The sequence below is a fragment of the Cupressus sempervirens genome, chromosome 3 (assembly GCF_028749045.1).
Source record: "Cupressus sempervirens isolate cs-2001-9-10 chromosome 3, ASM2874904v1, whole genome shotgun sequence".
NCBI classification, from domain to species: domain Eukaryota; kingdom Viridiplantae; phylum Streptophyta; class Pinopsida; order Cupressales; family Cupressaceae; genus Cupressus; species Cupressus sempervirens.
In genome coordinates, this window is record NC_143120.1 from 443,801,073 (window position 1) to 443,828,861 (window position 27,789).

Here is a 27,789-nt window from a genome sequence, read left to right on the forward strand (position 1 = left end):
TTTGTTATCCTTGACTTCTTATTTTTCTTTTTCCGGTCTTATTACAGAGTATTGGATCCTTTTAAGGGAATGAGGTTTTTAGTGATATCATATGTTTGAGAATCAAGATTTCCCAAACATTACGATATCCCCATAAACAACTTTGCCTTGGCCTCTAAAGTATGGCAATTCTTTTTGTCTTCATGTTTTCATGTTTAGGTTTAGTGTATTGACGATTCATTGATAGCTATAGGAGTTAGTCGTTTTGTTCATTTCTCTCACTTTTTGGTATTGTATGTCTTCAGAATTGTTTCCTTGTTAAAAAATGGGTTTGGCCTATATATTTTCCTTGGTAAGATATACTTTAACAAGGCTCCATTTGAACAATGAATTTTTTTTGAAGCTCCATTTAAGATTGTTTGAGGTTGTCTTTGTTGACAGATCGTCTTCGATGGGACAGCTTCCTCTTTTGTTGGTGTAACCTGTGAACTTTTCTTCTCAGATTACACCAAAAATGGAAAGGCTTTCTTTCCTAGACTAATCCTATTTTATCCTAGTTTTTACCTTCTTCACAAATAGACTTTTGGATTTGGAAATAGACTTATTGATTAATATGATGTTTTTTTAATTTAGTATTGGAGTTATATGTTGCTCTGGATATTTATGGTTGTAAGATTAAACTTGTACTTAATTCCAGAAAACCTTTTGAAGATCTTTTATTTTGCAGATATATAATATATATTTCTGATTTGAAGGCATATATAATAAATATTATTCATTTTATCAAACAATTCTTATTTAATAATGATAACAAAGTTTTCATTCAACTTAAGACATCTGACAAAAGATCTTAGTCAAGATTGCGATACAAGTTATGTAGTGAAGGATAAAATATTTAATCAAGGTTATCAATGAGGAGACAATTGGGGTAAAAAAATGTCTATCAAAAAAAATATTGTTATTATTTATCAAGCTCGGGTCTTGAACCCAAGACCTCCTAGATAAGAGACTTGCAATGTATTATTGTGGTGCATATAGACTACGGTAGATCTTACATTGCATTTATGCACTTTAGTTCATAACAATTCAAATATACTCCTGATTTGTGAGCAATACACACTTTTTTCTATTATATTGGCTATTTGTGGAGGTGAGAATCACCAAAACAAGGGGTTGACGAACAAAAGCCCCTATATAGCCACACACACAAATCCATATTATAGCCCTTTTTTTAAAAAAGAAATCGAGCGTGAAAATAGTAAAAATCAAGCGGGAAATTTAGAAACAGCCGGTCGGTCTGGGAAAGTTCACTAATATAAGAAACTCACAGCAGCATACAGCCAATCGGTCGGGAAATTTCACTAATATAAGAAACTCACAGCAGCATATCATTTAGAAACAACCAGTCGGTCGGGAAATTTCACTAATATAAGAAACTCACAGCAGCATATCATTTAGAAACAGCCAGTCGGTCGGGAAATTTCACTAATATAAGAAACTCACAGCAGCATATCATTTCACCTCTTGTTTATTTGAAAAAAAACTGAGGCGATTTTCCTTTTGTATACGTAGTTTTGTAAAAGCTTCGCAGTTGAACATGGAGAAGGTTTTAGAGGGTTATTTCAACAGATTTCACTGGATTCTGTGGATTCTACTGGTTAGACATACACTCTTCACCTATTTACATGTTAACTGCATTATCAACCGGTTTAAACCCCATATTTAAATACCGACCTTAAATTTTTCAAGAACATTGTACGCATTAACAAGTTTGTTGAAATGATATGGAATTTATGTTTTTTTACAGGTTATTGCTAGTGTTGTGTGGAGTTTATTTTCATGAAAACTGCTGTCTCAATCGAAGATTAGCAGAAAAAGAAGTCATTTGGCCAAAGAGAAGGAGCGTACAGAAGAAGAAGATACAGATGAAGGTCTGGAAAGAAGAGCCAAAGCAGCTGAAGAACAGGTTGTATTGATTTCACAAGAGTTAGAATCGATGGATTTGTATGAACGCACCGGATCCGATTCTATGAAGAAAAATGCAGATTTTTTGTGGAGAAGACTGAGAGAAGTATGTGAAGAAAAAAAGAACTTAGCAATTAGGGTTTCATCTGAAATTCAGAGCCGCAAAAAAGAAAGATCTCTGGCAATTGGTGCCCGCAGTTTGATTGAGAAAGAGTTGGAATCTCGAACAAAGATATTGGAGATTGAGAAGAATGATCTGCAGAAAAAATTAGAAAAGGAGATTGATAGGAGATCGAATGAATGGGCTTCTGTTCTGGAAAAAATTAGGGCCGACGAGAGAAAGATGAGAGGGAGAATAAAAAATTTGGGGAAAAGAAATGTGAAATTGGCAAGAGAAGTTTCTTCTTTGAATAAAGAGGAAATTCATGCAAAAACCATGGTTATGGATGATTTGAGAAACAAATTTAAAGATGCGGAGGATGAGATTATGAAATTAAGGGAAATCCTTTCAGAATCTGTCAATAAGGCTAAACAAGTAGAAGATGAGCGGGATTCAAACAAGAGAATCTTGAGGGAAAAGGAAAGGGAAAATTCTGAGTTGCAGAAATCGGTTGTTAGATTGCACAGACTTTGTAGAAATCAGGAAACAACAATTGCAGGATTGTGGTTACAATTAGACAATGATGTGAATAATAATCCACAAGAAAAAGAAAAAGATGTTCGTATTATCGAGCTACAGAAGGAACAACTCAGATTGGTTGGTATAGAACATGGGTTGCGCAAGGATTTAGAGAATTGCAGGTTGGAAACTGAAGCTCTGAGGAAGAACAATGGCAGCCTTCTTGAGAGGGTGAGAAGTAAAGAGAAAAGTAGTAGTATTGGATTGATCAAACTTGATCAAGAATTTTGGGATTTCCTTCATACTCTACAAGCTCAGGCATTCCCATTGCTGGATGAGAATGTTCAGCTTTCTTTCAAGTTGCTTGGTTTTGTTAAAAGGGTGTGGGAAATCAATGAAGGGGAACACTCAAAGGGTATGTTGACTTCTGGACAAGAAAGAGATCATGTCCTTGAATTGGACGTGATGGCTCAAAGTTTAAGGAAAAAGGTTGAATCTTGGAAGGAAAGTGTGCATAGGCAAGAAGAAATCTTGAAAGAAAAATCTCATATTTCCTGTGATGAATCTCTCAAGCAAGATTCTGTTGAAAATTCAGAGGCATATCAAGAAGAGCAACAACATATAGAGGTAATTGGAACTATTTCTTTTGTTATCTTGAGGTTTTTGCATTTTTATCCAGCTTTAGAGAGACTGGTGGCTTAGAGATAATTTAGCCCATAATATAAATTCAATAGTTCTTTTTGGAAAAGTTTAAGGCGAGCAGTCTTATGAATGTTTTACTGTGCTTCAGCTTAGAAGTTTTGCGTCTTAAATTTAAGGAAAAATCTTATAAATTTTATTTTTTAGCAAATCGTTTTCAGTTTTGGTAATGATAAAGTGTGCAGATTTTTGACATGTGGAACTAACTACAATGTATGGCTCAGACTATCTGTCCCTTTGATGAAACCACCATCTAGTATTCTAGTACATGGCATGGCTGAATTCCTTGTATCTATGCGTAACTCGAGTTCCATGCTCAGTTTCCCCGACCCCACAGCTTGTCTGGTTTCAGAAAGTTCTATAGAATTGTTCTCTTTATTAATTTCGATAGTCAACTTCACCGAATCCAGAGTTTTAGAGACAGAATTTGCTGGTTGAGTAGCAAGTTCACTCCGTACCATCATAGGATGAGATGCGAGGATATTCATATATCTATTTCATTCTGTTCAATTTTAGATTTTTCCAAGCTATCAGAATCCTCAGCATGACAGTTTTCATCTTTTGTGTTACCTTCATCATCTTTCAAAGGTTGAATAATCATTTGTTTCTTTTTCACCACTATGTTGTCCAATGTTTGTTTCCATCTTGAGCTGATCAATGACAGATAATGTCATCTTATTTTTGTCATGGTAAGGTCTGAAAGATACAACCAACGGATCATATGCTTCCCGTTTAAAGTTTTTAATGAATTCAAGAACCCTATAACTGCAAACACGGGCAGTCTGTGATCGTGGTCTGTCTTGGGTATGATATTCCCTCTTTACCAGATCTACAATATTATATACAAAGAAATCTTCACACAGTGCTATTCCTGGGTAATGGCACCACCTGCTATAAGAAATCTCCGAAGTATCCAGGAGGTTCCTGAACAAATGTTGATATAATATCCCGCAGAGTTACAACACCCTCTAAATTGCCATGACTATCAACAACATAGATCCTTTGAATTCTTGCATTATCCAACTTCAATATGACATTTTCAATAGTATCAGTCTTTTCGCACGTGATCACGTGTTCCAAGGGAGATGATGCCTCTTGCTTTAACCAGAGGTGAGATCTAACTGTCGTACAGAAGACCTTTGCTGTAACCGATCTGAATTCTTTATATATCTCAGGGGCCATCAGCAAAAACTGGATGTCCCTTAAACTTATGTTCCCCACAACTTTCTTTCCTTCTTTCTCAATAATTGGAAGCCCTCCTACACGCTTTTCACTCATCAATTTGAATGCTTGGAGAACAGGTTGATCTTCAATCAACTTGACCATTTGATCCGGTTTCATTACTGGAAGGCCAAGTTCTGAAAGTGTGTTGTTTCCCCAGGTCTCAAACCAAGGGAGTCTGACACACTTAGAAAGCATATGCACTACAGCAGACTGTGTAACAATTTTTTCAATCTTTCCCTCACCTATGTGAACCACAGGGAGGCTCTTCATCCTGTACTTCGAAAGCAAGAGAAGCATTGTAAAAAATGAGTCAGATGGCTGTACAGATAGGAATGGAGCCCAACGGAAGGATCCTGATATGTCTTTGACCTTTGTCTCCCCATAGAATTTTGAGGATGTCAACATTTCAAAGAAGTGACCTCCCTTTGCAGCATCAGCTTTAGGATATGAGTTTATTCCAAACACTTGAGACTGTTGAAGTAACCACGCAGAGATTCCTACAAACTCAACAATCTCGATATACTTGTCAATCCAAGTTGCATCATCTGGCGCATTTATATCCCTTACTGGTGCACTCAATATCTTGTTCTTGGCAAGCAATTCGACCACTTCAGCAAGACTGGCATCTGAATTGATCTCTACCACTGGAGATCTTCCAAATTTGCAGAGCCCTTAGTAACTAAATGTCTTTCTGGATTGCACATACTGCTTCATGAATCTCTGAAATAAGAAAGATTTGTATATCCTTTATCTAAGAAGGTCATCAATAAAACATGATATCCTTGCCGGACTAGGAGCTATCACCTACCCGACATGACAACACTTAAACCAACCCACCTGGCAAATAAATGAGAGGTCAAGAGAAAGGGAAACCCGACAAGGATGGCCTACCTATGAAGGACTTAGACCTAGACACCAAACTGACTTGACATTGAAAAATGATGGGTGACCAAAAGTCAGGCAACATACTGAAAAATAAAACTATAGACCCCCATTAAACTACTGTCTAATTACCTTTATTTCTCCTTTCCCATGTTCTTATTTCTTCAAGTTTTATCGTACATCTTCAAACTCTAATGCTAGATATGATGACAAACTCAGAATTTTAGGTTAGAGCTTATGTATATGTTTGGTTCCAATATTGTTGGTAGAAGGATGGTTCATTTAGACTTTGCCATCTCTATTTTTATGTACTCTTTCTTCTATTATCAGTAACATTTAGTATCTCAGCTACTTTGTCTTGATAACTAAGAGGTACTTTTACCATCAACTAATAATATTTGATTGCTATTTCAGAATGAGGAGGGGTTCAAACAAGTTCAACATGAACTAAGAGCAAAAAATTTGCTTGTCAAGATTCTAAGGGAAAAGTTATTTTCCAATGCAATTGATATAGAACAACTTCGAGCTGAATGTACAATTTTGGTAAGGGGTCAAGAGGTTTTGAGAAGTAACATTGAAAGCCTACAAGGTAGCCTCAGTAGCTCAAATCAGAAAGAGAAAGACTTGGAAAATCAAGTATGTGTTTTCATGCTTTCAATTGTTTCTATTTAGAATGTCAAAAGAAGATTATACTTACTTTTGAAGAGCATTATTATATTTAGAATGTCAAAAGAACATTATGCTTACTTTTGAAGATCAGTATGTTTCTTCTAGATAATGAATACTAATGCTATGATATATTTTATATATAGCTTGCAGGTAAGGGGAATACCATCAAAAGTTTACAAGTTGACTTACAAGAGTGTCTTAAAGAACTGGTAGTGGTAAGAGGAGAGATGGCCAAAGTTTAAAAAAGATGCATAACCAACTACCTGGGAAATCAATGAACTCATTTGAGAAATTCAATGAGGATGTATAGTTAGGAAAGCCGAAATGCATAATTTTGTAGTATTTAGATTCATTCGTCTTTCCATTGGTACCCATCTAAACATTCAACATTCTTGTTGGTTGTATTCTATTTCTTGAACAAGTGTAATATAGCTGATTTTCAAAGGTATCTAAACATATTAAGAGGAAATCTTTTATTATATAAAATTTCTAGTTGAAAGATGGCACTAGGGCATTCTGAAATATTGATATTTATACTGTTAAAATAAAAATTAATTTTTTTAATAGTAAGTTTGGTATTTGCTTAATTTTGTTTAATTTAAGTAATTTATATTAATGATTAAGAATATGTATTAATGTATTTAATCTTGTTTATTTGAATTTCAAATTTGTATAATTTAATTTTTGTTTCAGATAGTAACACCAATTGTCCTTGAATGATTGAAAGTATAATTCTAATTGAAAGATGACATTAAAGGCCTTCTCAGATTGAAATGTTGATATTAATATTGATTACTTGAAAATTTAAGTTTTTGCACCATTTCAAGTTCTCTATTGGATTAATTTTGTTATACCAAATATATTTAAGCTATCTATATTAATGATTAATAATAAGTACTAATGTATTTAATTTTGTTTTTTTGAATTTCAAATTTGCACCATTTACATTTTGGTTTCAGATAGTAACACCAGTTTACTTTGAATGATTGGAATCATATTTTTGTTTTATTTTAAGGATAGATTTGTTTGGTATAATTTTCAATACAATCATTAATCAAAGAGTAAAATAAATAATATGGAAGCAATTATAAAACTTGTGCAGTTATTGAAAACATGGTGCACAACCATTTGAAAAGGGTGACCAATTTAAAATAGAACAATTTTTATCTATTAAAATCTTTGTAACCTATGGGAGAAAAAGATTCACATTTTGATACCAAAGTTAACAAGAGCAAGCGTAGTGAAGTTTGTTGAAAATAAGGATCTAGTCAATGATTATCAAGGCCCCCTTTTGTCATAAGAGGTGTCTTATGTTCTTGCACCCAACTTTTCTTGCAGAGATATGGAGTGCAAAGATTCTAAGAGGCTGAATCTATCTTTTTTGAGCTCCTTTGAAGACTAAATAGTAAGTGCCAGCCTTTGTTGACAAAGTCACCCCATTTTTTTAATTCTTGTGTAAGAAGCTTGGACATGTACAAAATCAAAAAAGGAGGCAAGGGAGTTTGCAAGCAAACAAGACATTGTGGATGAAAAACCAAAAACCATCCAAGAAATCTTCTCGCCACATTCTAAATGAAGATTATGTCTTGGAACGTAAGGTGTTTGAAGGCGCATCACAAAAACATGTGCTGAGGAATGTTATTTGGGACTACAAACTGGATGTTGTTATGATTCAAGAAACTAAAATGTCTAAAGACAAATGGAAATGCTCTCTTTATTCAAAAATGGGAAAGTGGTTGGTTGTGACTCGAGGGGAGCTTCAGGTGTTGTTGTTTGTGTTTTGGAATGACTTCCTTATTCAAGGTGAGGTCATTTTTCTGAAAATAACATTAGTTGTACTAAGTTTACTCACATTAGAGAAAAATATCTCTCGATTCTTCCAAATATATATGCACCCAATACTAAAAATGATAGTTTGGGTTTCTAGGAAAGGCTTGGAGATCTTACAAAGTTCTTACTTAATGAGCCTTGGCTTGTTATGGGGGACTTCAATTCTCCTATTAATGTGAGTGATAAGATGAGAGACTAATGCAACAAGGATCCAAAGGTACCCCTACTGGAGGTAATCTGGATCCCTACAAATAACTACATAGTGGAAACATAACACCAAGGCAAGATTTGATAACAAATCACAACACTTTATTCATAAATAAACTGTTTCCATGTAATATGCCCAATTGTAAGGTCTTCTTGGTTAGTTCCAAATACAGAAAGAAATTACAAAGCAGTTCAACAAGATCCCTCATCAAGATCCAACTCCACACTAATCCCAACCAGTTTAAATCCACACTATGGCAAAAAACCTCGAGGAAATCTCAACTTGTGCTTGCAAGCCCACCAAGCAATCTTCTGGTTTATCAAGCCTTGGCTACTAGCCCTTCTCAAAATTTTCTCGTACACTTCATCCTCTTCTCCAAGTTGGATGATCTACCTTCTCCTCAAGACTCCACAAAATACCCCTACTTATACCCAACTAAGCCACAAGTAAGCCTAGCCCATTACAAATTAAAATAAAACCTTACATTAAATGTTTGCATAAGCCACAAGTTGGCTACAACATAAATTAAATACCCATACACAAATTAAATGCTAAAAGTCAGCTCACAAACAACTCGGGCACCACAGGGACCAAGACCAAACCGAGTGTTAGAGAAAACCATGCCGAGTGTTAGCATTTCACTAGACATAATCGAGTTCCTTCAGTAACCAAGCACCAGTATGTGTTGAGTCCTCCAAAAGTAGCCGAGCCCCTTCATAGACGAAGCTGACTCGGGAAACACTACTGTCAAGCTCCCAGTGCAAACCGAGCTCCCTGTATTTGCTGAGTACCCCAAGTATCGCCAAACATCTTCATTAACCAAGTTACTTGGTTAACACAACAACCAAACCAACTCAATATCAATTGATTCACACTTCATTCTTTGACCAAGTCCTCCAACTCCAAGGTCAAACCACACCAACATGCAGGAATGCAAGCCCACCAAGGATGCTTCTACATCAGAGTTTTCAGTAGCTAGAAGAACATCTTTTGGGATTCAACACATAAATGCCAAATTGGTTCTTCACATACATATCCTCTAAGTCCTCAACTTGTACACTCGTTCCCTTGATCTTCTTCTACTTCTTCACATCCATCCGCAGTGTACTACAAGTCTACTTTCCATGTTGATCTCCAACCTTACTAGAATCCTTTAACCCAACTCGGCTAGCAAAACTCAGGTTCCTCCTACCGAGCTCTTCATTTTGTAAAAGAATTAGGGAATTCTTTCTACCACCTTTCACAATGGAAAACAAATTCTTGACATAATCATGCACAACCCTGCAATCATAATACCAAGGTATACTAAGCAACACATGACAAATGTTCATGTCGACAATATCAGACAACACTTGATCCTTATACTTTCCAATCTAGAAATCAACAAGGCATTGCTCCCTCACTTCTAAAGCATGTTCACCTTGCAACCAACCAACTCTATAAGGATAAGGATGTTTCATTCTTTTCAAACTGAGTTTTTGAACCATCTCCTTAGCAACAAGGTTGTCAATGCTACCACCATCCATAATCATATTGTAGACTTTACCACCAGACTTACAACGAGTCCTGAACAAACTAGTCCTCTCACAAGAATCTTGTGTCCTTTGACAAACTAGTACTCGCTGAGCTAGCAAACTCTCTCCTTGCTTAGGTTGACTGGCATGGCCTTCAACGTCATTCACAACAACTCTTTTGTCGCCAACCTTTGGACATTCATAAAATATATGTCCTACTTCTCCAAATTTGTAGAAAATAACCTTTGCCTATCCTTCTCGTCTAGTCAATAGGTTATGGTTCATCTTCTTCACTCAGTTTAGCTTTTATTGAGCTATCCTGCTTCTCCTTCCCTCTAGAGTTACCTTTATTTTTCCTCTTCAACTTATCTTCTACCTTTAGGGCATATTGATAAGCATCCTCAATTGAATCAATCTTCAATATACCATCCTCATCTTGGATATTGAATCTCAAACAATTAATGCACCTAGCTACCTTCTCCTTTGACAATTCTCTATACCCAGAGCGAATAGTCAACTTGTAGAACTCCTTGATATAATCTTTCATAGTCATATCTTTCTGCTTCAAATTCTATAACCTCTTGAATAAATCAAGTCCATAATCAGTAGGAATGAACTTAGCCTTCAACTTAGTTACCATCAACCTCCATCTAGCGATCTTCATTTCACCTTCCTCCTCTCTGTTTCTTTGCATTTCTTTCCACCAAAGAGTAGCATGCCCTTTTAATTCCATTTATGCCAACGTTACTCTAAGTGGATATCCAATATCCTCTAACTCAAAGTAGTGTTCACATTCACCAATCTAATTAATCAGGTCTTCAGGATTCAACGTACCCAAGAAATTAAAAACCTCCATCTTATGCTTTAGTTTTAATTGAGATCTAGGTCTAGCAAACTAACCAACCCTATTTCTCATATTTCTCTTCACACAATCAATTATGTGCTCACCACTCGATCTAGAAACTTAAAAGTTTTCAGAAACTTCCTCATATCCAAGATACACCACCTATAACACTTACAATTTTGGTAATCATGTCACTCTTCATCAATGCAATCTCATATTAGAATTTTGCTTTAATCTTCTCTGAGATCCTTTCCTCCACAACATCACTAAGATCATCAATTGCCCTACGGTCCAATCTTCTTGGAGGCATCTTCCAAGATCCTTTGCAAACCCAAAGTAATGAATCCATAAATCCAAAAGATCGAACAGCTCCACGAGATCAACCTTATCTTCCAGCCTTCACCCAAGTCCTAGTGCAAACTGCCTCAACTTGGACGCTTGGTCTACACACTCAAGAACAACTGTGCTTTGATACCACTTGATGCAACGAGAATCCAAAGGTACCCCTTCTAGAGGTAATCCAGATCCTTGCAAATAACTACACAATGGAAACAAAATACAAGTGCAAGATCTGATACCAAATCACAACACTTTATTCATAAATCAACTATTTACATGCAATATGTCTGATTGCACGACCTTTCGGGTTAGGGAAAAATACAAAAAGAAATTAAAAAATAGTTCAACAAGATCGCTCAAGATCCAACTCCACACTAATCCCAACTAGTCCAGATCCAAACTATGGTAGAAAACCTCAAGGAAATCTCAAATTGTGCTCACAAGCCCACCAAGAAATCTCTTGGTTTACCAAGCCTTAGTTACTAGCCCTTTGTTATCCATTTTTTGCCTCTCGCCAAAAAATTTGAATTCGAATGCTTAATCCCACCCAACAGTCTCTCCCCCACTTTTATATTATTTAAATGGCTTGGAAATATCAAAAAAATAAAACGATAAAACCTTATTGTATTTTCTTATTTCCTAAATATGTTTTCGCTGGCCTGCACTTTCTGCGCCATCAGATCTAGCACAAATCTATAGTGGGTGCTTTCTCGCATTTTGAAAATGCACTACCTTTGCGTAATGCGGGGAAGCCCCTTTGCAACATGTGAATCAATGGGTCCAAGTTCTTCTTGTGGGCTGCAGAAAGGAGGAAGGTTAGTCCAACTGGCGATTCTATTGGCACCCGCTTTCCCACATTCAAAGTTCTGTCAAACTTCCTGACAATGCAAGTAAGTGCTTTTTGGCCGCGTGGTAGGTGGGTCCATCTTCTTTGAGCAGCTGTAGATAGGGTGGAAAAGGTGGCAGGGTGAGTTGGCAGTTCAATTGGTTCCCGCATTCTTGCATTTTGTCTTTTGTTAGGCTTTCTGACAATGCAGGCATGCCACTTTGTGACACATGTCCCATGACATCCCATGTTCCCAGTTGTACCTTCCACCATTACATCTATCGAGATCAATGGCTGGTGCATGCCCACAATATGAAGATGTGAGGTAGTTAAGGAATGCAAGTATGCGCCCTTGCAACGCGTGGCATGATGTGACATCCTAGGCCCGCTCTCCTCAAGAGGAATAAATATTTTTGTTGTGGCACTTGTTAGAACACGTGGGTTTGAAAAGGTGATATTCTATTCAGTAGCAAGATCCATTGTCTGATGCAATCATATCAGTGGCTAGTGCATGCCCGCAAGATGAAGTTGCAAGGATGTTAAACAATGCTGGCATGCCCCTTTGTGATGCGTGGCTGGTGGGCCCACCTTTCTTAGAAGGTGATGACGACTCATCCTTGGTGGCAGTTGTTAGGTGAGTCAGAGTACAATGGAGGCATTTCATTGGCCCATCTAGCTAACTAGGTATGCAGTCCAGCATGATTTTATGATCACCATAGATTTAAAGAAGATCAAGGGTTGGCGCTTCCCCACATTAACAAGATGCAAGGAAATTAAATAATGCGGGCAAGTGCCTTGCTACCGCATGTCTCTGTGGGACCAATTTATTGTGTGGGTCTCTAGGGTGATGCCAGTTAGGGCCGGGTCAGGTTGAGTTAGATGTCGATGTTTCATCGGCCCAAAATTTTGAAGAGCAAACACAGTAATATGGGGGTCTTTGACGATCGTTGATCTCACAGAGATCAACGATCAGGGCTTTGCCACATTATGAAGTTACAAGGAAGTTAACCAATGTGGGGAAGTGCCTGAGGGATAGGTGTCCTTGCGGGCCTGGGGAAATACATTACAGTTAAGGTATTAACAAATGAGCTAGTGGTTATGTGACTGTCACGGTCAGGATTTTAAGGAGGTAGCACAGTTAGTAAAGAAGATGTTGGTCAACCACGTGGAGACCTTGCGGGGTGGAAAAATAAAATGAAACTACTAGCCCACTTCGCTCATCCTAGTGACAGAGTTAGGTTGACCTATTGACTTCGCTGATTCATGAGCTAGAAACAGGGAAAATTGAGTTTTGTTGTGCGATCTGATCCTTGTGATCAATGCCAACCACCCTTGAATGACTGCTAATCCTAGGAGAACACTCCACCACCCTAGTTGATCTATCTACTTGGTCAGACAATTTAGTGGCATCATTTCTATCTTCTCAGGGCCTTGTTTCAACAAAGATCATATATCATTGCATCTGGATCTATGCTCAGATCAGATTTTCTTCAGATCTCCATGATTATTCTTTGTAAGACTTAATGGAGGTGGTTGTGGAGTAACTTTAGTTAGAGGACATCTCAGTTATGCCTGAACTATAAAGGCAATTTTTGTAGATTTTGTTCTAGTCGACTCTTCTCTAACTTCCCTGATATTGCTCTACAATTTCATGTGTAAATTCCCTTTTCCTCTGAACTATATGACATTCTACCTTATCTCCTTCAACCACTAATGTAAAGTGCAATAACTATTTTCCTCTCACTGGTGTATTGTAGATATCTGTAATCTTCTATGATTGTATCTCTTTTGGCCTATGAATAGTATATAAGTGAATCCTCTCTTTCCTTGTGTCATTCATTTGGGTTTTCTAATCTGTATATGATTTTTAGATTAAAGCAAGTTTGAATGTGTATATCTTTTGGTGTCATGATGGTTCAATAGTGCATGTATGGGCAGAGATTGGTTTGAACACTCTATTTTGGTGCATCACCCCTTTAGGTTAGAATAGGTAGATTTTCTTCTATGCATTCTTTCTCCCTTTTCCTCTCCAAGAGTAGTTAGGTGCACCCTAATCATAAAGGAAGTCGGCCTTCTCTAGAGACTCAACCTCATAGTTCAAGTCCCATAGCTTGGAGGTTGTTTCCATGTTTCACAAGGTTGTCCTTAGGTAAAAAATTTGGACGTGGGTGAAAACTTTTGTGACAACACCCTTCTCAAAATTTACTCCTACACTTCATCCTCTTCTCCAAGCTAGATGATTTACCTTCTCCTTGAGACTTCGCAAAACACCTCTACTTATTCCTAAGACAGTTCCAATTTTGTCTATCCCAACTCTAGTATTAGGGTACAAAATAATGTGGTTGTTATCTACGTCCAAGATCTAGGTCAAATTTAGCTTGTCGTTAGGTGTCAGTTGGGAGATCTCATATTTATAGTTACAGGTGTCAGCATTCTTCCTATCTTCATTCTAGGTGAACAAAAATCCCTCATAATTGCCATTTATACATTATTTATAGCTCATTAAGTTCATTTCTTATCTTGTTTAATCATTTGTATAAAAACATTAATTATCTCCTCCTCAATTCTAAGCAATAAATAAATAGAAACTTCGAGAGCATAAATATTACATTGGCATCCTTCAATCAAGTGGTGGTAATCATATTCATCTTATGGTGTTATTGTATTCCAAATGTTCCTTAGGATTGTGGGAACTAGAATCTTATGTGATCCCATTTTCTTACTATACAATTTCTAACATTGTTTTTCTTTGAAAAAATTATGTACTAGTAGTAGAATCATCAATGAGGGTTCTATGAATAGTAAATGGGAATCGAACCCCCATGGGGTATCTATATTAGGCCATAAATAAGGCCAAAGAGGTGGCTCAACATGTATATGGGTCAGGAAAATTAAATGTAAAGCCATGTGGCAAATAATTGACCAGAGACTCCACCAACAAATTCATGTTGTTGCCTACTTTTCAAACCCCAAGTTTTATATATTCCCTACTTTCAAACTGCATGTAGAGGTTCTTGTTGACCTAGATAAAATATTCAAAAATTAGTTGCCGACGAGAACCTTCGAGGCCTTATACAAGAAGGCCCAATGGACCATTGTTTTTTCCACATGATTGCATTTATAAAAGAGCCACTGTGTTGTGAAGTACAGAAAAATAAATTCAATATTATTTTACCATTTATTTCCCTCTTTACATTTATTGAAAATCTTTACCAAAAACTGACAATGTTTATCTTCATAGGTTGTGGTGGGAAGTTTAGTGACCCAATGCCTAATCTTCAAAGGCTTTTTATCCATATGTTATCCTAGCCTCATAAAGTTTCTAATTTTAAGTGCAACTTGTTTTTTACGCCATTCGCAAAAAAATGCACTATAAGTTGACTCAAAAGCACCATATATTAAGTCAAGAGTTCTTAAAAAATCTTTTCTATGTGTAATGCAACCTTCTATTGCATGAAAATAAGGTACAAGGTCAAGGTTCACATGAAGCACTAGACTTGAGTAGCATTAATCTGTATTCCTTAGATTAGATTGCTCAACCTAATTGTGTTGATATTGATATTGATCCATTCTTTACTTATAATCACTTAGTTTAGTTGGAGAGACAAGCAATTGAGTGAGAGGTAGGAGTGGCAACAAATGAGGAATAAGCGGGGTTTTCATTCAACATAGGGAATCCCCTCAATAAAATAGCCTAATCCACCTACCAGGGCACTTGTTCAGAATGTTGTAATTGCTCGCCCACACAACAACAAACTATTTTGAGCTTTAGTCATACACAACACTAAACATCCACACAACGACAACAAAGTCTTTTGAGCTTTAATCATAAATGAAATTTACAATTTCTAGTTTTCATTCATACCAAAATTTGGAACTTAATTTGTATTAAAAGGTAGTTCTCTTGTGGTATACGACAACGTATTGAACTCAAACTTATTCAAAGGTTGCACTTGTTTTTTTATCTATAATAAATATTTTAACTCAGTCTTTGATTATGTATGATGAAAATTCCTAATATGTTATACAAGTCCAATGTGTGTTTGTGTTTTTTAAGACTATTTATGAGAACATATTTTCAAAATTTTGACGACTTTGGCAAGTTATTGCCAATTTTCCAAAGCTTTTGCCTTGTCCTAATTTTTTTTTGAAAATTAGGTCAACAAAGTTGTAGAGTCCAAGTTGGACTACTATGGCTAGGATGATAAAGATGACCTTGATCATATCATCAATTTTTATATTGATTTACCTAGATAGGTTTTCCTTCCTTTTGGGCATAGTAGTCCTAGCTAGCATTGGTAGTCTATGTAACATCATTTAGGAATCTACTAACTCTAGGTCTTTGTTATTATTATCTAACATTATAGACTTTTTCTCTACTCAATATTAAAAAGGCTTTACCACTTTTATTTTCCCCTATGTGGTCTCTGTGCACATGCTTAAATGGTTGAGCACTTTCCACATTTCGATCAAAGACAACTTGGTTGTCTAAGACATTTACCTTGTTTTTTAGATTGTAGGAACCAAATAAAGCCTCTTATAAACTGTAGTGTGTTGAGAACTTTTTTTAACGTGAATAATGACATTAGCATGGCTTGTCCCAAACTTTACACAATTTGGTGGAGAGTAGATCTCAAGGTCTCATCCCTACCTAGGAAGCTCTCGCTAATCAGCCCTTTGAGACATTTACCTTTGCCCAATATCTTCAATCAAATAGCTTTAGCTTTGGCATCAATCATAAGCATGATTCTTTTGAGACGGGTATTAAATGATAATAAGGTTATTTACAACAAGGTAAGGGACAAACCATTAATAACACTAGTAGAATGGTGATTAACAAACTCAAGAATTGGTAAATAGCTCACTCACAATGTGGGTAGGAGAATGAAAACTTGAAGAATGATTTTCCTATGCCATCAAACAATTGTCCAAGCATATTTATTAAGGAAAATAGGTTTTGAAGGGTGTCTGAAATCCTTTACAAATCAAAATACTTTCAATGTAGCTCGAACAAAAGATACAATAGACCAAAGGAGAAACAGGTCACCAACCAAAATAAGGTGGCCTCACAGGTAACACAGTACACTTCTACCAACCAAGACAGGTTTTGAAATGGGTGCATAAAACCCCATGGTTGCAAAAGAAATAGGCATTAAGTCCTAAACCATGACAAACTACAAAGAAACAACAAGCCAAAAAGGCCAGGTGAGCCAAACAAAAAGGGACAGTGTCAAAAGAATAGGTGAGCAACAGGTTTTGAAAGGACCTGAAACCTAATACAAAACCAAGCCTCAAGATTTACATTTCAATCCCATCTTCTGAGAACATAAAGACATATCAAACGAAGGATTGGAGAGCTTGACTTTTTTTCCTTTTACTATTGTCCATCCCAGCAGCCTTCTGCCATACAAGGTCATCAACTCCGCAACCAACCCCCAACACCCTTGCGGCAAGAGAAGAAACAACACCACCACACGATTTCTAGACCATAGCAAAAGGGATAACAACACCAGCCTGAGACAAAGCTGCAAGAGAGGCATCAAATGAATCAATAGTTACAACAATCAAAGAAGGGACTGCTGCAACATTCTTGGTCACCACCATAAGGACATCATTTGAAACATCAGAGACAGCAACAGAATCCTTCATCAAAACAATTGTACAAGTGTTACTATTACTATAAATTTCCTATAGCAAGTGGTGGAACCCTCTTGGAGAGACTTTCTGATGTAGGAGCATCTTGGAGAGACTTTATCAAATGTTGCATCACCCAAAAATATTTCTATTTCTATTTCTATCTTTTCAATAAGGGTTATTTCAATGCAAAGTTGTTTGTAAAAACTTGCTAATTTTATTAAGTTGGTCATGTGAGCTCAAAATGTTCTAATTTCATGAGTGGAGGTTCATCTTAGATATATCAGTCTATCAGATGAGTTTCATTGTCATATCATATGTATTAGTAAAGTTATTGTAAATTTTCAATATGAATTTTTTATATCAAAACGTCAAGCTCAATTTTGAAGGCCTAGATGGCTCCAAAATGAGGTAAAACCTCAAATGACAAAATTGTGCACAATCAATCATTGTAGAACAGGAGCTACCATTTCCAAAAGGGGTTATAATAGCCAATCAAGGCATCGGTTTGCAAGTTATAGTCTCCAGAAGTTGGGCTAACCAAAAGTGTAATTTGCAAATTGTCTTGAGTTGATTCTATGTAACAAAGTGTAATAAAATAATATAATATTAGATTGGTCAGCGTCAAGAGTTAGGGTTAAGTTTTTAGATCCTTCCTGGATGGTGGAAATGCTTATATAAAAAAGGCTTCTCGGTTGTCTAGGCCAATTTTTGGTGGTGGTTCGCAACTTTGTCTTACTAAAGATTGTAAGGAAGGCACCCATGTGGATTTGCATATTGTATTTCTAAGTTTTGTAACTCCACACATGGAGAGATAATAAGCTCATATTTTGCTCTCGCAAATTGTTATTTTTCTATTTTTTATCGTGTGTGGTATTAAGGGGAGCACCCTTCATCACTTTCAAAAAGGGGCAAAGTGTTGGTAAATTGGCACATTGTCAACCAAAGGTTGCAGTCACATTGGAGTAGCAAACTAAGAAAGGTTCATACATTCAAATAAGGTTGCACCAACAACAATTAGGGTAGAGTCCACTAGGTTTTGGAAGACCAAAAGAGCATCCTCTTGAGGGGAGTCACCATCAACCTATGAAGAGTCATCAAAAGAAGAATTAGATGTCGAGACAATCAAATGACCATCATTAATGCCTTTCCACTAACTGGTGACAACTTTACAATGCAAGAGAACAATCTATTATTAGGTGACCTTTTGAAAAGCATTGATGACATCAAAAAGGGAGGCCCTCATTATCCATTAAGTACATGGTTTATTCCCAAACAAAGAACCACAACCCTCAAAAGAGACACAGAAATACCAATGTCAAGTAGAATGCATGCAAAACTAGAGTGAACCAAAAGGTCATAGTATCATCCACCTATAAGAAACGACCAATGGCCTCAAAACATGAACTATCCCAAAAATGTAGGGGAAGATTAGGAAGAGGAACTCACACTAGACGCACTCTACGTGGTTTTGTAAGAGTTTTGAAGGAGAGTCTCAAACATTTTGCGGAAAAAGGAGTCCATGAGTCCATAATTGCTCAACATCAGATCTTTGTCAACATAAAAATAAAAAATAGCAACAAAAAAACTCTTAACATGGGAAAAGCACATTGTTATCAGAAACCTAGGGTCTCTAAAAGAATCTATTACCAACCCATGAAGTTCCGAAAAAGAGGGCAATGAGGGGTTTTAGTAATAAGTCTTTTTATTACTACGCTCTCCAAGTTTGTGATGATACATGTATGTTAGATGTTAGGATATATAAATAACTAATTCTCACTTAAGTCGATTATCGGTTGAGAATAGACTATCATTAGTCCCAACCATTGTAGATTGAAAGTAACTGTAACATGTGCAAGCTAAAGTTGGAACCTCTCTTTATATTGATCTTGACGACTCCCAAAAATGAGCACCCCAACTTTGGCCCAAGCTTGTCACTCAACATGCACTCGAAGCTTCTGACCAGTGCCAATCTTGAAGCCACCCTGCACTACACACAGACAAAACACCTGTTTCCTTGACATAGAGAGAAGATTGGAAATATTCTTCGTTTTATTTATGTATTAGTTTCTGATATTCTTATGAATATTCACTATCGCTAATATCAGCTTAGCACATAATACTCTTGTTTTAGATAAATCTTTTGAATCTCAAACATTTATTGAACCAAACTTAACCAACTAAAACTTGTCTTCAAAAAGTAGAACAATTTGATACGCTTAAAATAATTATAAAGTTGCTCACAAATTCACTTCTTGATACCTTAAACGATATTTATTGATTTAATAAAATTTATTGTAGTGCTCTTCACTTGCCTTTAAGTCAATGAATCACATGTTAATCATAAAACACGGGAGGAATGCTCTTGAAATTGATTTGCAATAAACATACTGTGCTCACATGTTTAATCATAACACATATGAGACATGCTCTTGAACTTGATTTGCAATCAAAATAATTTTATGTAAGCGGTTGTTTTACGTTTCTTAGTTGACTTCCTCAAGATATTTATCTATTAGATAATGATTCTTAAAGAAACATCATGTGTGCTCCTCCTTCCTTAGAAGATGGATCTATGGCCGTTAATTGGGCCCATGAAATCTACACGTCTCTTTGGAATCTTACCAGAACGGAAAAACCAGGTCACCGAAAAAAAATCAAATTTCAATGAGTGCCAAATCTTAAAGCTATGAGATCTTGAAGAGGACCACTGTACACAACAAATAACTTGCTCATCCATCCTATTAAATGTCTTTATTCTTACCTGATCAACGAAAAATGACCAGGTAAGTTAACATTAAATTTGAGATGAGAAGTTATGTCTATTAAAAGGCCTGATTCTGATCGGAGCTCTTGCACAACTGTTACCAGTCATATATAGCCGCAACAGAACATAATAGAATACAAGTGTCAATCAAAGCAAGAGCAATTTTTCGACGTTTTGCTTCCCTCTTTTACACCATATATGATTTTATTGCCTTGCAAAGAAGCTGACATCAGTAAATACCTTCCGCAAGCTTTCTGTCGTTGTTTTTCTCAACAATAGTTGTTAGCGTTTGTTTGCTTGTCATTATCCATATAATCCAACAACTCTTCAAATTCTGGAGCGGTATGTTTTTTATTGCATACCCGGAGATGTGTATTGATTTTGACTGCTTTTCAATCTCGTCACACAAATCAATTATTATTTGCATCACTTATACTGGATACTTTGTCCATGGTGACAGGTTTCAGATCCATGACTGGTTCTTCTACAGGCTGTTTAGTGCAAGTTTCGATCTCTGCATGCATAGTGACCAAATTTTCTGGAAGATTTGGTTCTGAATGTGCACTTTCTGTTTTATCAAAAATGCAACCAGCATTATCCTCTTGACATTCTGCAACTTCTTTTCCTATTTCATGGAGAGGATCTGCCTTTGGAACATTTAAAGCAGATGCTTCTGAATTTCTCTGAGCATCACCTATTTCTTGCATGTCATTTGGACCTAGCAAGATGGATCCCTCATCCCTTTGCTGATGATGGCTCATGTCAATCTCCATACTTTCTTTTTGTTTATCCAGCTTGTCTGGTGTATGCTCCATGGCCACATTACACAGTAACAAATTTTTCTTTACATCCAAATCTCCACAGGTAGAGTTTTCTATTTCCTTCTCAATTCCACTATTTTCATGCTTATTGGCTTTCCTAGCTCCATGGACTATTTCACTATTTTCAGCCAATATGGCTGTATTATCAACATCTGTTTCAATATTGCAGATCCCTTGAGCCCTTGACTGAGAATTGATGATAGGAGTATCATCAGTTTCCATAACAGACACTAAAACTGGTTTATCTGAAGAACTCTTCGACTGATTATTGAGCTCACCGACAGAAGCTGGCACTGGTATAACTGAAGAATGCTTGGACTGGTCATTGGCTTCTATAGCAGAAGCTGACAATGGTGTACCTAAAGAATTCTTAAACTGATTGCTAAGTTCAGTAACAGAAGCTGACACTGGTGTATCTGAAGAATTCTTGGACTGGCGATTGACTTTATTAACATCAGTTGACACTGTTGTACATGAAGAATACTTGGACTGGTTATTGACTTCGTTAACAGAAGCTGACACTGGTGTACCTGAAGAATTATTGGACTTCTTATCAACTTCATTAACAGAAGCTGGCACTGGTGTAACCAAAGAATTCCTGGACTCGTTATTGATTTCATTTGCAGAAACTAAAACTGGTATAACCAAAGAATTCTTAAAGTCGTTATCAACTTCACTAACAGAAGCTGACACTGGTGTAATGGAAGAATTATTTGACTTGTTATTGACTTCATTAACGGAAGCTGACACCTTGAACTCATTATTGACCTCATTAACAGAAGCTGACACTGGTGTACCTGGAGAATTCTTGGAATCATTATTGACTTCATTAATAGAAGCTGAAACTGGTGTACCTGAATAATTTTCAGAACAGTTATTGGCTTCATTAACAGAAACTGGTGTACCTGAAGACTTTTTGGAATGGTTATTGACTTCGTTAATAGAAGCTGAAACTGGTGTACCTGAAGAATTCTTAGACCGATTATTGACTTCATTAATAGAAGCCAACACTGGTATACCTAATGAACTGCCCTCTGTACTGCATATACCAGAAGCTTTTGGCAAAAGAGGTGGAATTGGTACCCTCCTTGGTCTGCCTCGTCCTCGCTTTACTGGCACCACTTCATTTACACCTATTGCTGGCCCTGATTTAACTGCACTTTTGGTTTTACGATCTTTCCCCATATCATTATTTTTGGGAGAGTCTGGAGCTCCAGCTTGACAAAGCCTTTCAAACTCTTCCTCTGATAATTGATCACCATACGAGCGTACCTGATAAAGGCAGGAAGAGTGTCAATTGTCAGCAAATGATCAATTTATCAGTGATTATGACATGGCATGATAGAAACAACCAAGACTTCTCAACTGACCTCTCTAGCTCGTTTACCCCTTCCATAGTGTTGAATATCCAGGGCAGATGAAGACCTCTTTCTTCCACCATTATGTGCATTGTCATATGCTTGCATTGCCGCAACAAAAGGCTTCAACTCTTCTTCCCCTAACAACCTAGGAGGTATGGGCGTTCCTTGATCATCCCCATTTCCTTGTATGCACTTCAACCACTCTTCCTGGAACACATTGTTTCAAGGAAAATCACTAGTATCAGCAACATGCAACCCCATTTAGTGGTTGAAATTGAAATACTAAAGAATGACAGCACCATGTATATTTAAACATAAAATGCATTACTTGTTCAACTTGATGTCTCTGCTTATCAATAGCCTCGAAGATGTCAATCTCGGACTCACTGGCAGTAAGAAGATCATTTCATCAAGGTAGTCAATAGTGCTTCTTAGAACATTTTAAAAAGGTACAAAATAATATTCAAGAACAAAAGCTACATGTCAAACAAACATCACAATATATATGTTGATGTTAAGAGCTTTTGAAATGAAATCAAGAGAGAAGTATCAGTTGATTCAAATATTGCTGCCAAAATGACAAAGCAGACTATCACTTTAGATTTGTTGAGCTTAGAAAATTTAAGACTCCCAAAGAGAATGCCAAAACCCGCACAACCTGCGAGCTAAAAGATAATTTAGAGCTTCATCATCTGGCACATGGGTATCTTCTTCCTTTTTAGAACCCCTCAAAAGTTCTTCCAAGTACACTCTTCGGTCTTCCGCACTGCAGTGGAAAGTACAATAAAGCATCTTCACCATTCAAAATTTACAAAATCGATTTTCTATTTTCTAAATCAAAAGCATGACAAATAAATTTCCAGGGTAACTAGCTAATTGAATGAGAATAGACCTTGTATTATTGTCAAAGAATCCAGCAGTAATACTCTGATTAGCTACTCCGAGTTTATGCTCTGCTGAAGCCCTAACTTGTTCCTCTACAGTATGAACCTGATTTAACAATGTCAACAATGTGAGTACAAATATAATAATCTGTGAATGTTTTGACTGTTTCTAAAGAATTCTATACTGGTCAAATGTGAGAAGGAATCAGTACAAACAAAAAGATGAGCATGTCACATTCTCTTCTTTATTAAAAATGTACTGTAGAAAAGCCGCTCCATTTTTTCACATTAACAATGTATGTATCACAGAAAATGGAACTCCAGAATGCAAATAATAAAGAAATGAATAATCAATTAAGGAAAACTTTTCAGGCTAAAATATTTTTAAAAGCTTGAAATTAAACATACTGTTTTTTAGTATATTAATCTTTTCTTGTCAATTGCTTTAGTTTTGAATCACGTGATATTTTCCAGTGTTTTTATTCACTGAATACAGTTTGTTGCAACTATAATATGCATGTAATGGAGTAATCATCAGAAAAAAAATTCTCTTGCTTGGATTATGTTAGTAGTGCCAACTGCTGAGATTGGAATAGCAATTCTATTGCAGTAGTATATTCATACTTTCCAATCCTCCTGCAATGTATCTGTAAGGTGTGCTAGGAACACCTTAAATTAAAAAATTGACAATATATTTCAGGATTATTGTGCTGTATATGACCCCATAAAATCCATAACAATACAAAAATGAGAGGATAATGTATTCTTGTACCGTTTCCAAACGCAATACTAGTACATCACGTTTCTGGCCAATCCTATGAGCTCTTGCTTGTGCCTGTAGATCAACCTGAAAAACAGCAACTTTAACTAATAGATAAGTGTCCACTTTTAAGTTTTCTGAATTGACAGCAAAGATGTTCAAAATTATTAAAGAACCGTATAGAAAAAGATTAATTGTCCAGCATCTTTCTCCTAACTTGCCTGAGGATTCCAGTCGGTGTCAAATATAATAACTGTATCAGCAGCTTGCAAATTGATTCCAACACCTCCGGCACGGATACTGAAAACAAAATTGGTAGCATGAGCCATCAAACAAAAAGATGTTCCCAGGATGAGAACTATGAGATCAAGATCATCTATTTCATAGACGTTTAGATGTGCAATTCTAACTTGAGAGATATCATTACTTAAGGAATGTTCTAGAGTCAGTTAAAATATATGCAAATACCAATGTAAAGTTGAGAAGACATTAAACAGGCAAGACACCTGAGTAAAAATAAAAAGGCTTCCGAATCAGGTCTATTGAACTGCTCAATAAGAGCTCCCCGATCATTTCCACTAGTATGTCCATCCAGGCGAAGATACTGATAACCTTTCCATGTCAAGTACTCTTCCATTACATCTAATAGCCGAGTCATTGTAGAAAAAAGTAATACCTGTAAAACAAAATTAGAAATGATGAGATGTAAGTGAATTGCACAGCTTCCAGTAGTTCAATCATCAGAAACGTGAATGATCATTTTGAAATTGATACGTACAAAATTTGGCCTTACTTTTATATAGGAATAACTGCAAAGCAGCCAAAATATTTTGGGGAAATATTGGCAAACCAAAAGTTCAAGATTTGTTTAACAAAGTAGATTTGATCGGAAAAAAAATTAAATTAAATATGTAGAACAAACTAATAGAATAATAATAATAATAACTGCTGATCTTCAAATTCAAATGTATTTTAATAGCATAGATATATACAAAGAAAATAAAAATGAGTCTACCCCATGAATCATGAAATATAGACAAGTTAATGTATCCATTTGACGAATAAACATGTATGAAAATAAGGAATCTCCAAAAAATTATTCCTTGTCAAACACTTTTTCACTACAACGCATGTATTATGTAGCACATAGGTGCAGGTATATAGGGGCCTAAATCATTTTGTTCGTAAGAACCAAATAAATGTGAAAATGGAGCAGTACACATCCAAACATTTAAAGGAACACACCCAACAAAAAAATTTAATGTAAACAAAGACAATGCAAACCAAGGTTGCTAGGAAACTAATGTTGTTACCGCCATTTTCAAAGAAGAAAACAAGGACTTCAAGATGTCATATTTTATATACACACACACACTAAGATACCGCTGCAGCCTCTTGGAGGCTGGAGGCAGAAGCAGATATGGACGGATGCCCTCTGAGTGCCACCTGAATGCCACTCACAGGCACCCGGATCTAGACAGACGCCAGTGAGTGGCATCCAGGTGGCACCCAGGAGCATCCACAGGCTTCCTCGCCGAGAAAAGAAAGACTAACATTTTTTTATTTTTTTTGACATGTGGCATGATTCTGCTAGGCTTAAATCATGAGTAAAATGAGTGAAATAATTAAACAGTTGTAATGAAAGATAAGAGCCGATACAATAGATTTGAACAGCAACGAGACAAAGATAACTCAGAGAAACTATTTGTGGGTGAAAACTTCAACCAAATGTGACTATATGCTTAGTGCTTAAAAATAGCTTACAAAACTGATTTTACAGCTCCTTTGGCTGTCTGCAAAACTCCAATAATGTCCAACTCCCCACAAACCAATTAAAGTTGGATTCTTCCTTTTGAATTGCCATAGGTTTCTTTGCAAGGGTTTCTTCTGGGCTGCTGGCTAGTTGAGCATATATGGAAATGCATTTTGCAAAGCTTTTCAAGTTTGATGGCATTTTAGGTTGTCATTTTTGTGACAAATAGTGACAGGAAATTCTCTCTTCAAATTATAGGCCACGATTTTTTTAAATTAATCTATTCCTAAAATCTGAAACAAGTAAACAGATTGCAGAATATGTACCTCATAAAAATAACTTTCTAGGGTTTTTTCATGTAAACAAAATATATGAAAGAAACAATGTAGATCATCTTTTGATCTTGAAGGTAAGAATACCGGACTGAAATTCTCATTTATTTGCATATACATATACTCTCTCTCTCTCTCTCTCTCTCTCTCTCTAGATAGATAGATAGATACGCATTTGCATCCCCCCCCCTTAAAAAAAAAGAACCCACATCTTCTTTGGAATCCACATCCAAATCGGTAACTTTGTCTCGTGTGTGTGTATAATGGAAATCTTTCGAAATTTCACAAGGTTCAAGTTTGTGCTCATGTTTGGAAACAATAGAATTTGGATGAAGTTCAACAAGAAAAAAAATTTGCCTTATACAAAGTTGGTTGTAAACAAATTATTAAAATAATAAAATATTGCTAAATATACTTAACTTTTACAACTATACACAGATTCATAGTCTAAAACTACAAATTAATTTTACATATCAAATATATAATATATAATACTGTAATATCCTCCCCTGATTTGAACTTTGACTTGCAGAAATTTAACTTAAGGAATATTGTCAAACACTTTGTATGCAAACTCATAAAGCTGATTTCCTCAATAAATTGCTTTCCAATGAGTAGATTTACGAACAACTATGAAGTGACATTAAAATGCATAATACACATCATAACATTTTCACAAACACTTGGCACACATTCAATAGTATATGAAAAATCTGGAAACTCTTTCAATCTGCTAATAAAGGGTGATTTTTAAATGTAGATGTGCACTTACAGCTGCCTTAAAGGCTGCAACAACTATTCAGACTTGTATTCAACAATTATTATGCAAAATATCAAAATTTGACAGAAGAAACTTGGAATTAGTTGCCGTAGTATTTTGCAGATGTAGTCGGCCAGCCCTCCAAACTTCTAATCAGCCGGAAAAACAAGTAAACTTGATACCAACACTGTTCACGCCGTACTATAGAAAAATATTGTTTATGCCGACTGTAGCAAAATACTGTTCATGCGGCACTATAGCAATAACTAACTTCAGATCTGCACATCAAACCCTTGTAAATTTCTTTATGCAAACGCCCCAAATGTAACCCAGTGTGTTTTTTGAAGTGAAAACACCCTTGATCCTCCTGAGTGTGTCTTCCAACAGCGAAGAGAATGCTAGCAAAGAGGGATTCCGTCCTCCAAGCCCGATAATCAGATATCCAGCAACATAACATTAATCTTCATCCAAGCATACAAAAAAAAAGCTCTTCCATTTCTTTTATAGTGTTCTCACAAGAGCTCAATCCTTCGTTTTCTCAATGTGGGATAAAACATAACTCCCTTTATGTACCTTATGTCTCCAATGTGTTATAAAAATAAAGGGAACTCTTTTAATTTAAATATTTCCCACAAACTATAGTCTATGCATTAATAAAGTTAAATATTTAAATTTAACTTTATAAAATGGCTTTATCAATGCATAACAAATCTTATCAATGATAAATAAGTCTTCCTGTCGATTTTAAACAATTACCATCGACATACCACTGTGACTGAATGTCCGACCATGTCCAAGATGACTTACTATAAATAGTAAGTATGCCCAAAGTTGCCTCAAAACCCCTCAGAAAGACCTGCAACTGAAACTGTCTAGGCCAAATGGCCTCTAAGCCCCTTTAATGTCCTAGTTAGCCTACGGGACTATGGGGAAATAGGCTAACTACAACATCATGCTATGAATGCTGGAAAGGGGACATTACAGTCCGCCCTTCCCAAAATTGCTTGTCCTCAAGCAATTTCAGCTCTGGATGCTGCAATATCTGCTCATTTTCCCAAGTAGCATCCTCGACAAGTAGGTTCCTCCACTTCACTAGATACTCCCTGATAGTCCTCTTGC

General features: G+C 36.2%; 2 protein-coding genes and 1 pseudogene across 3 annotated transcripts in view; 1 reads left to right on the forward strand and 2 right to left on the reverse strand.

The window, feature by feature from the left end:
* Positions 1-1,576: 1,576 nt before the first annotated feature.
* Positions 1,577-3,265, forward strand: LOC149566976 (uncharacterized). Its single transcript, XM_089816590.1, has 2 exons — positions 1,577-1,636; positions 1,844-3,265. Exons 1-2 carry the CDS (start codon positions 1,577-1,579, stop codon positions 3,263-3,265), a joined length of 1,482 nt encoding a protein of 493 aa, XP_089672716.1.
* Positions 3,266-4,124: 859 nt separating this feature from the next.
* LOC149566977 (SNF1-related protein kinase regulatory subunit gamma-1 pseudogene) lies at positions 4,125-20,303 on the reverse strand (annotated as a pseudogene).
* Positions 19,570-27,789, reverse strand: part of LOC149566978 (uncharacterized) — a 39,023-nt gene continuing 30,803 nt past the window's right edge. Inside the window, exons 5-13 of one of the 2 annotated variants that reach the window (XM_089820182.1) lie at positions 24,332-24,501; positions 24,047-24,125; positions 23,838-23,912; positions 23,074-23,171; positions 22,840-22,947; positions 22,510-22,567; positions 22,191-22,388; positions 21,783-22,092; positions 19,570-21,674 (exon numbers count right to left, since the gene is read on the reverse strand). In XM_089820182.1, the coding sequence (XP_089676308.1) occupies positions 20,410-21,674; positions 21,783-22,092; positions 22,191-22,388; positions 22,510-22,567; positions 22,840-22,947; positions 23,074-23,171; positions 23,838-23,912; positions 24,047-24,125; positions 24,332-24,501 (2,361 nt within the window). In that variant the 3' untranslated portion in view covers positions 19,570-20,409. Of the gene's footprint in view, positions 22,093-22,190; positions 22,389-22,509; positions 22,568-22,839; positions 22,948-23,073; positions 23,172-23,837; positions 23,913-24,046; positions 24,126-24,331; positions 24,502-27,789 lie in introns of both variants that reach the window. The other variant, XM_089820181.1, reaches the window with a different exon arrangement.

What these genes read in the sequence shown, in the direction of transcription:
- LOC149566976 (XM_089816590.1), top strand. Translation starts at nt 1,577, where the DNA reads ATGGAGAAGGTTTTAGAGGGTTATTTCAACAGATTTCACTGGATTCTG. An exon ending in GGATTCTGTGGATTCTACTG is followed by an intron (nt 1,637 to 1,843) that starts GTTAGACATACA and finishes TCTCAATCGAAG; the next exon opens with ATTAGCAGAAAAAGAAGTCA.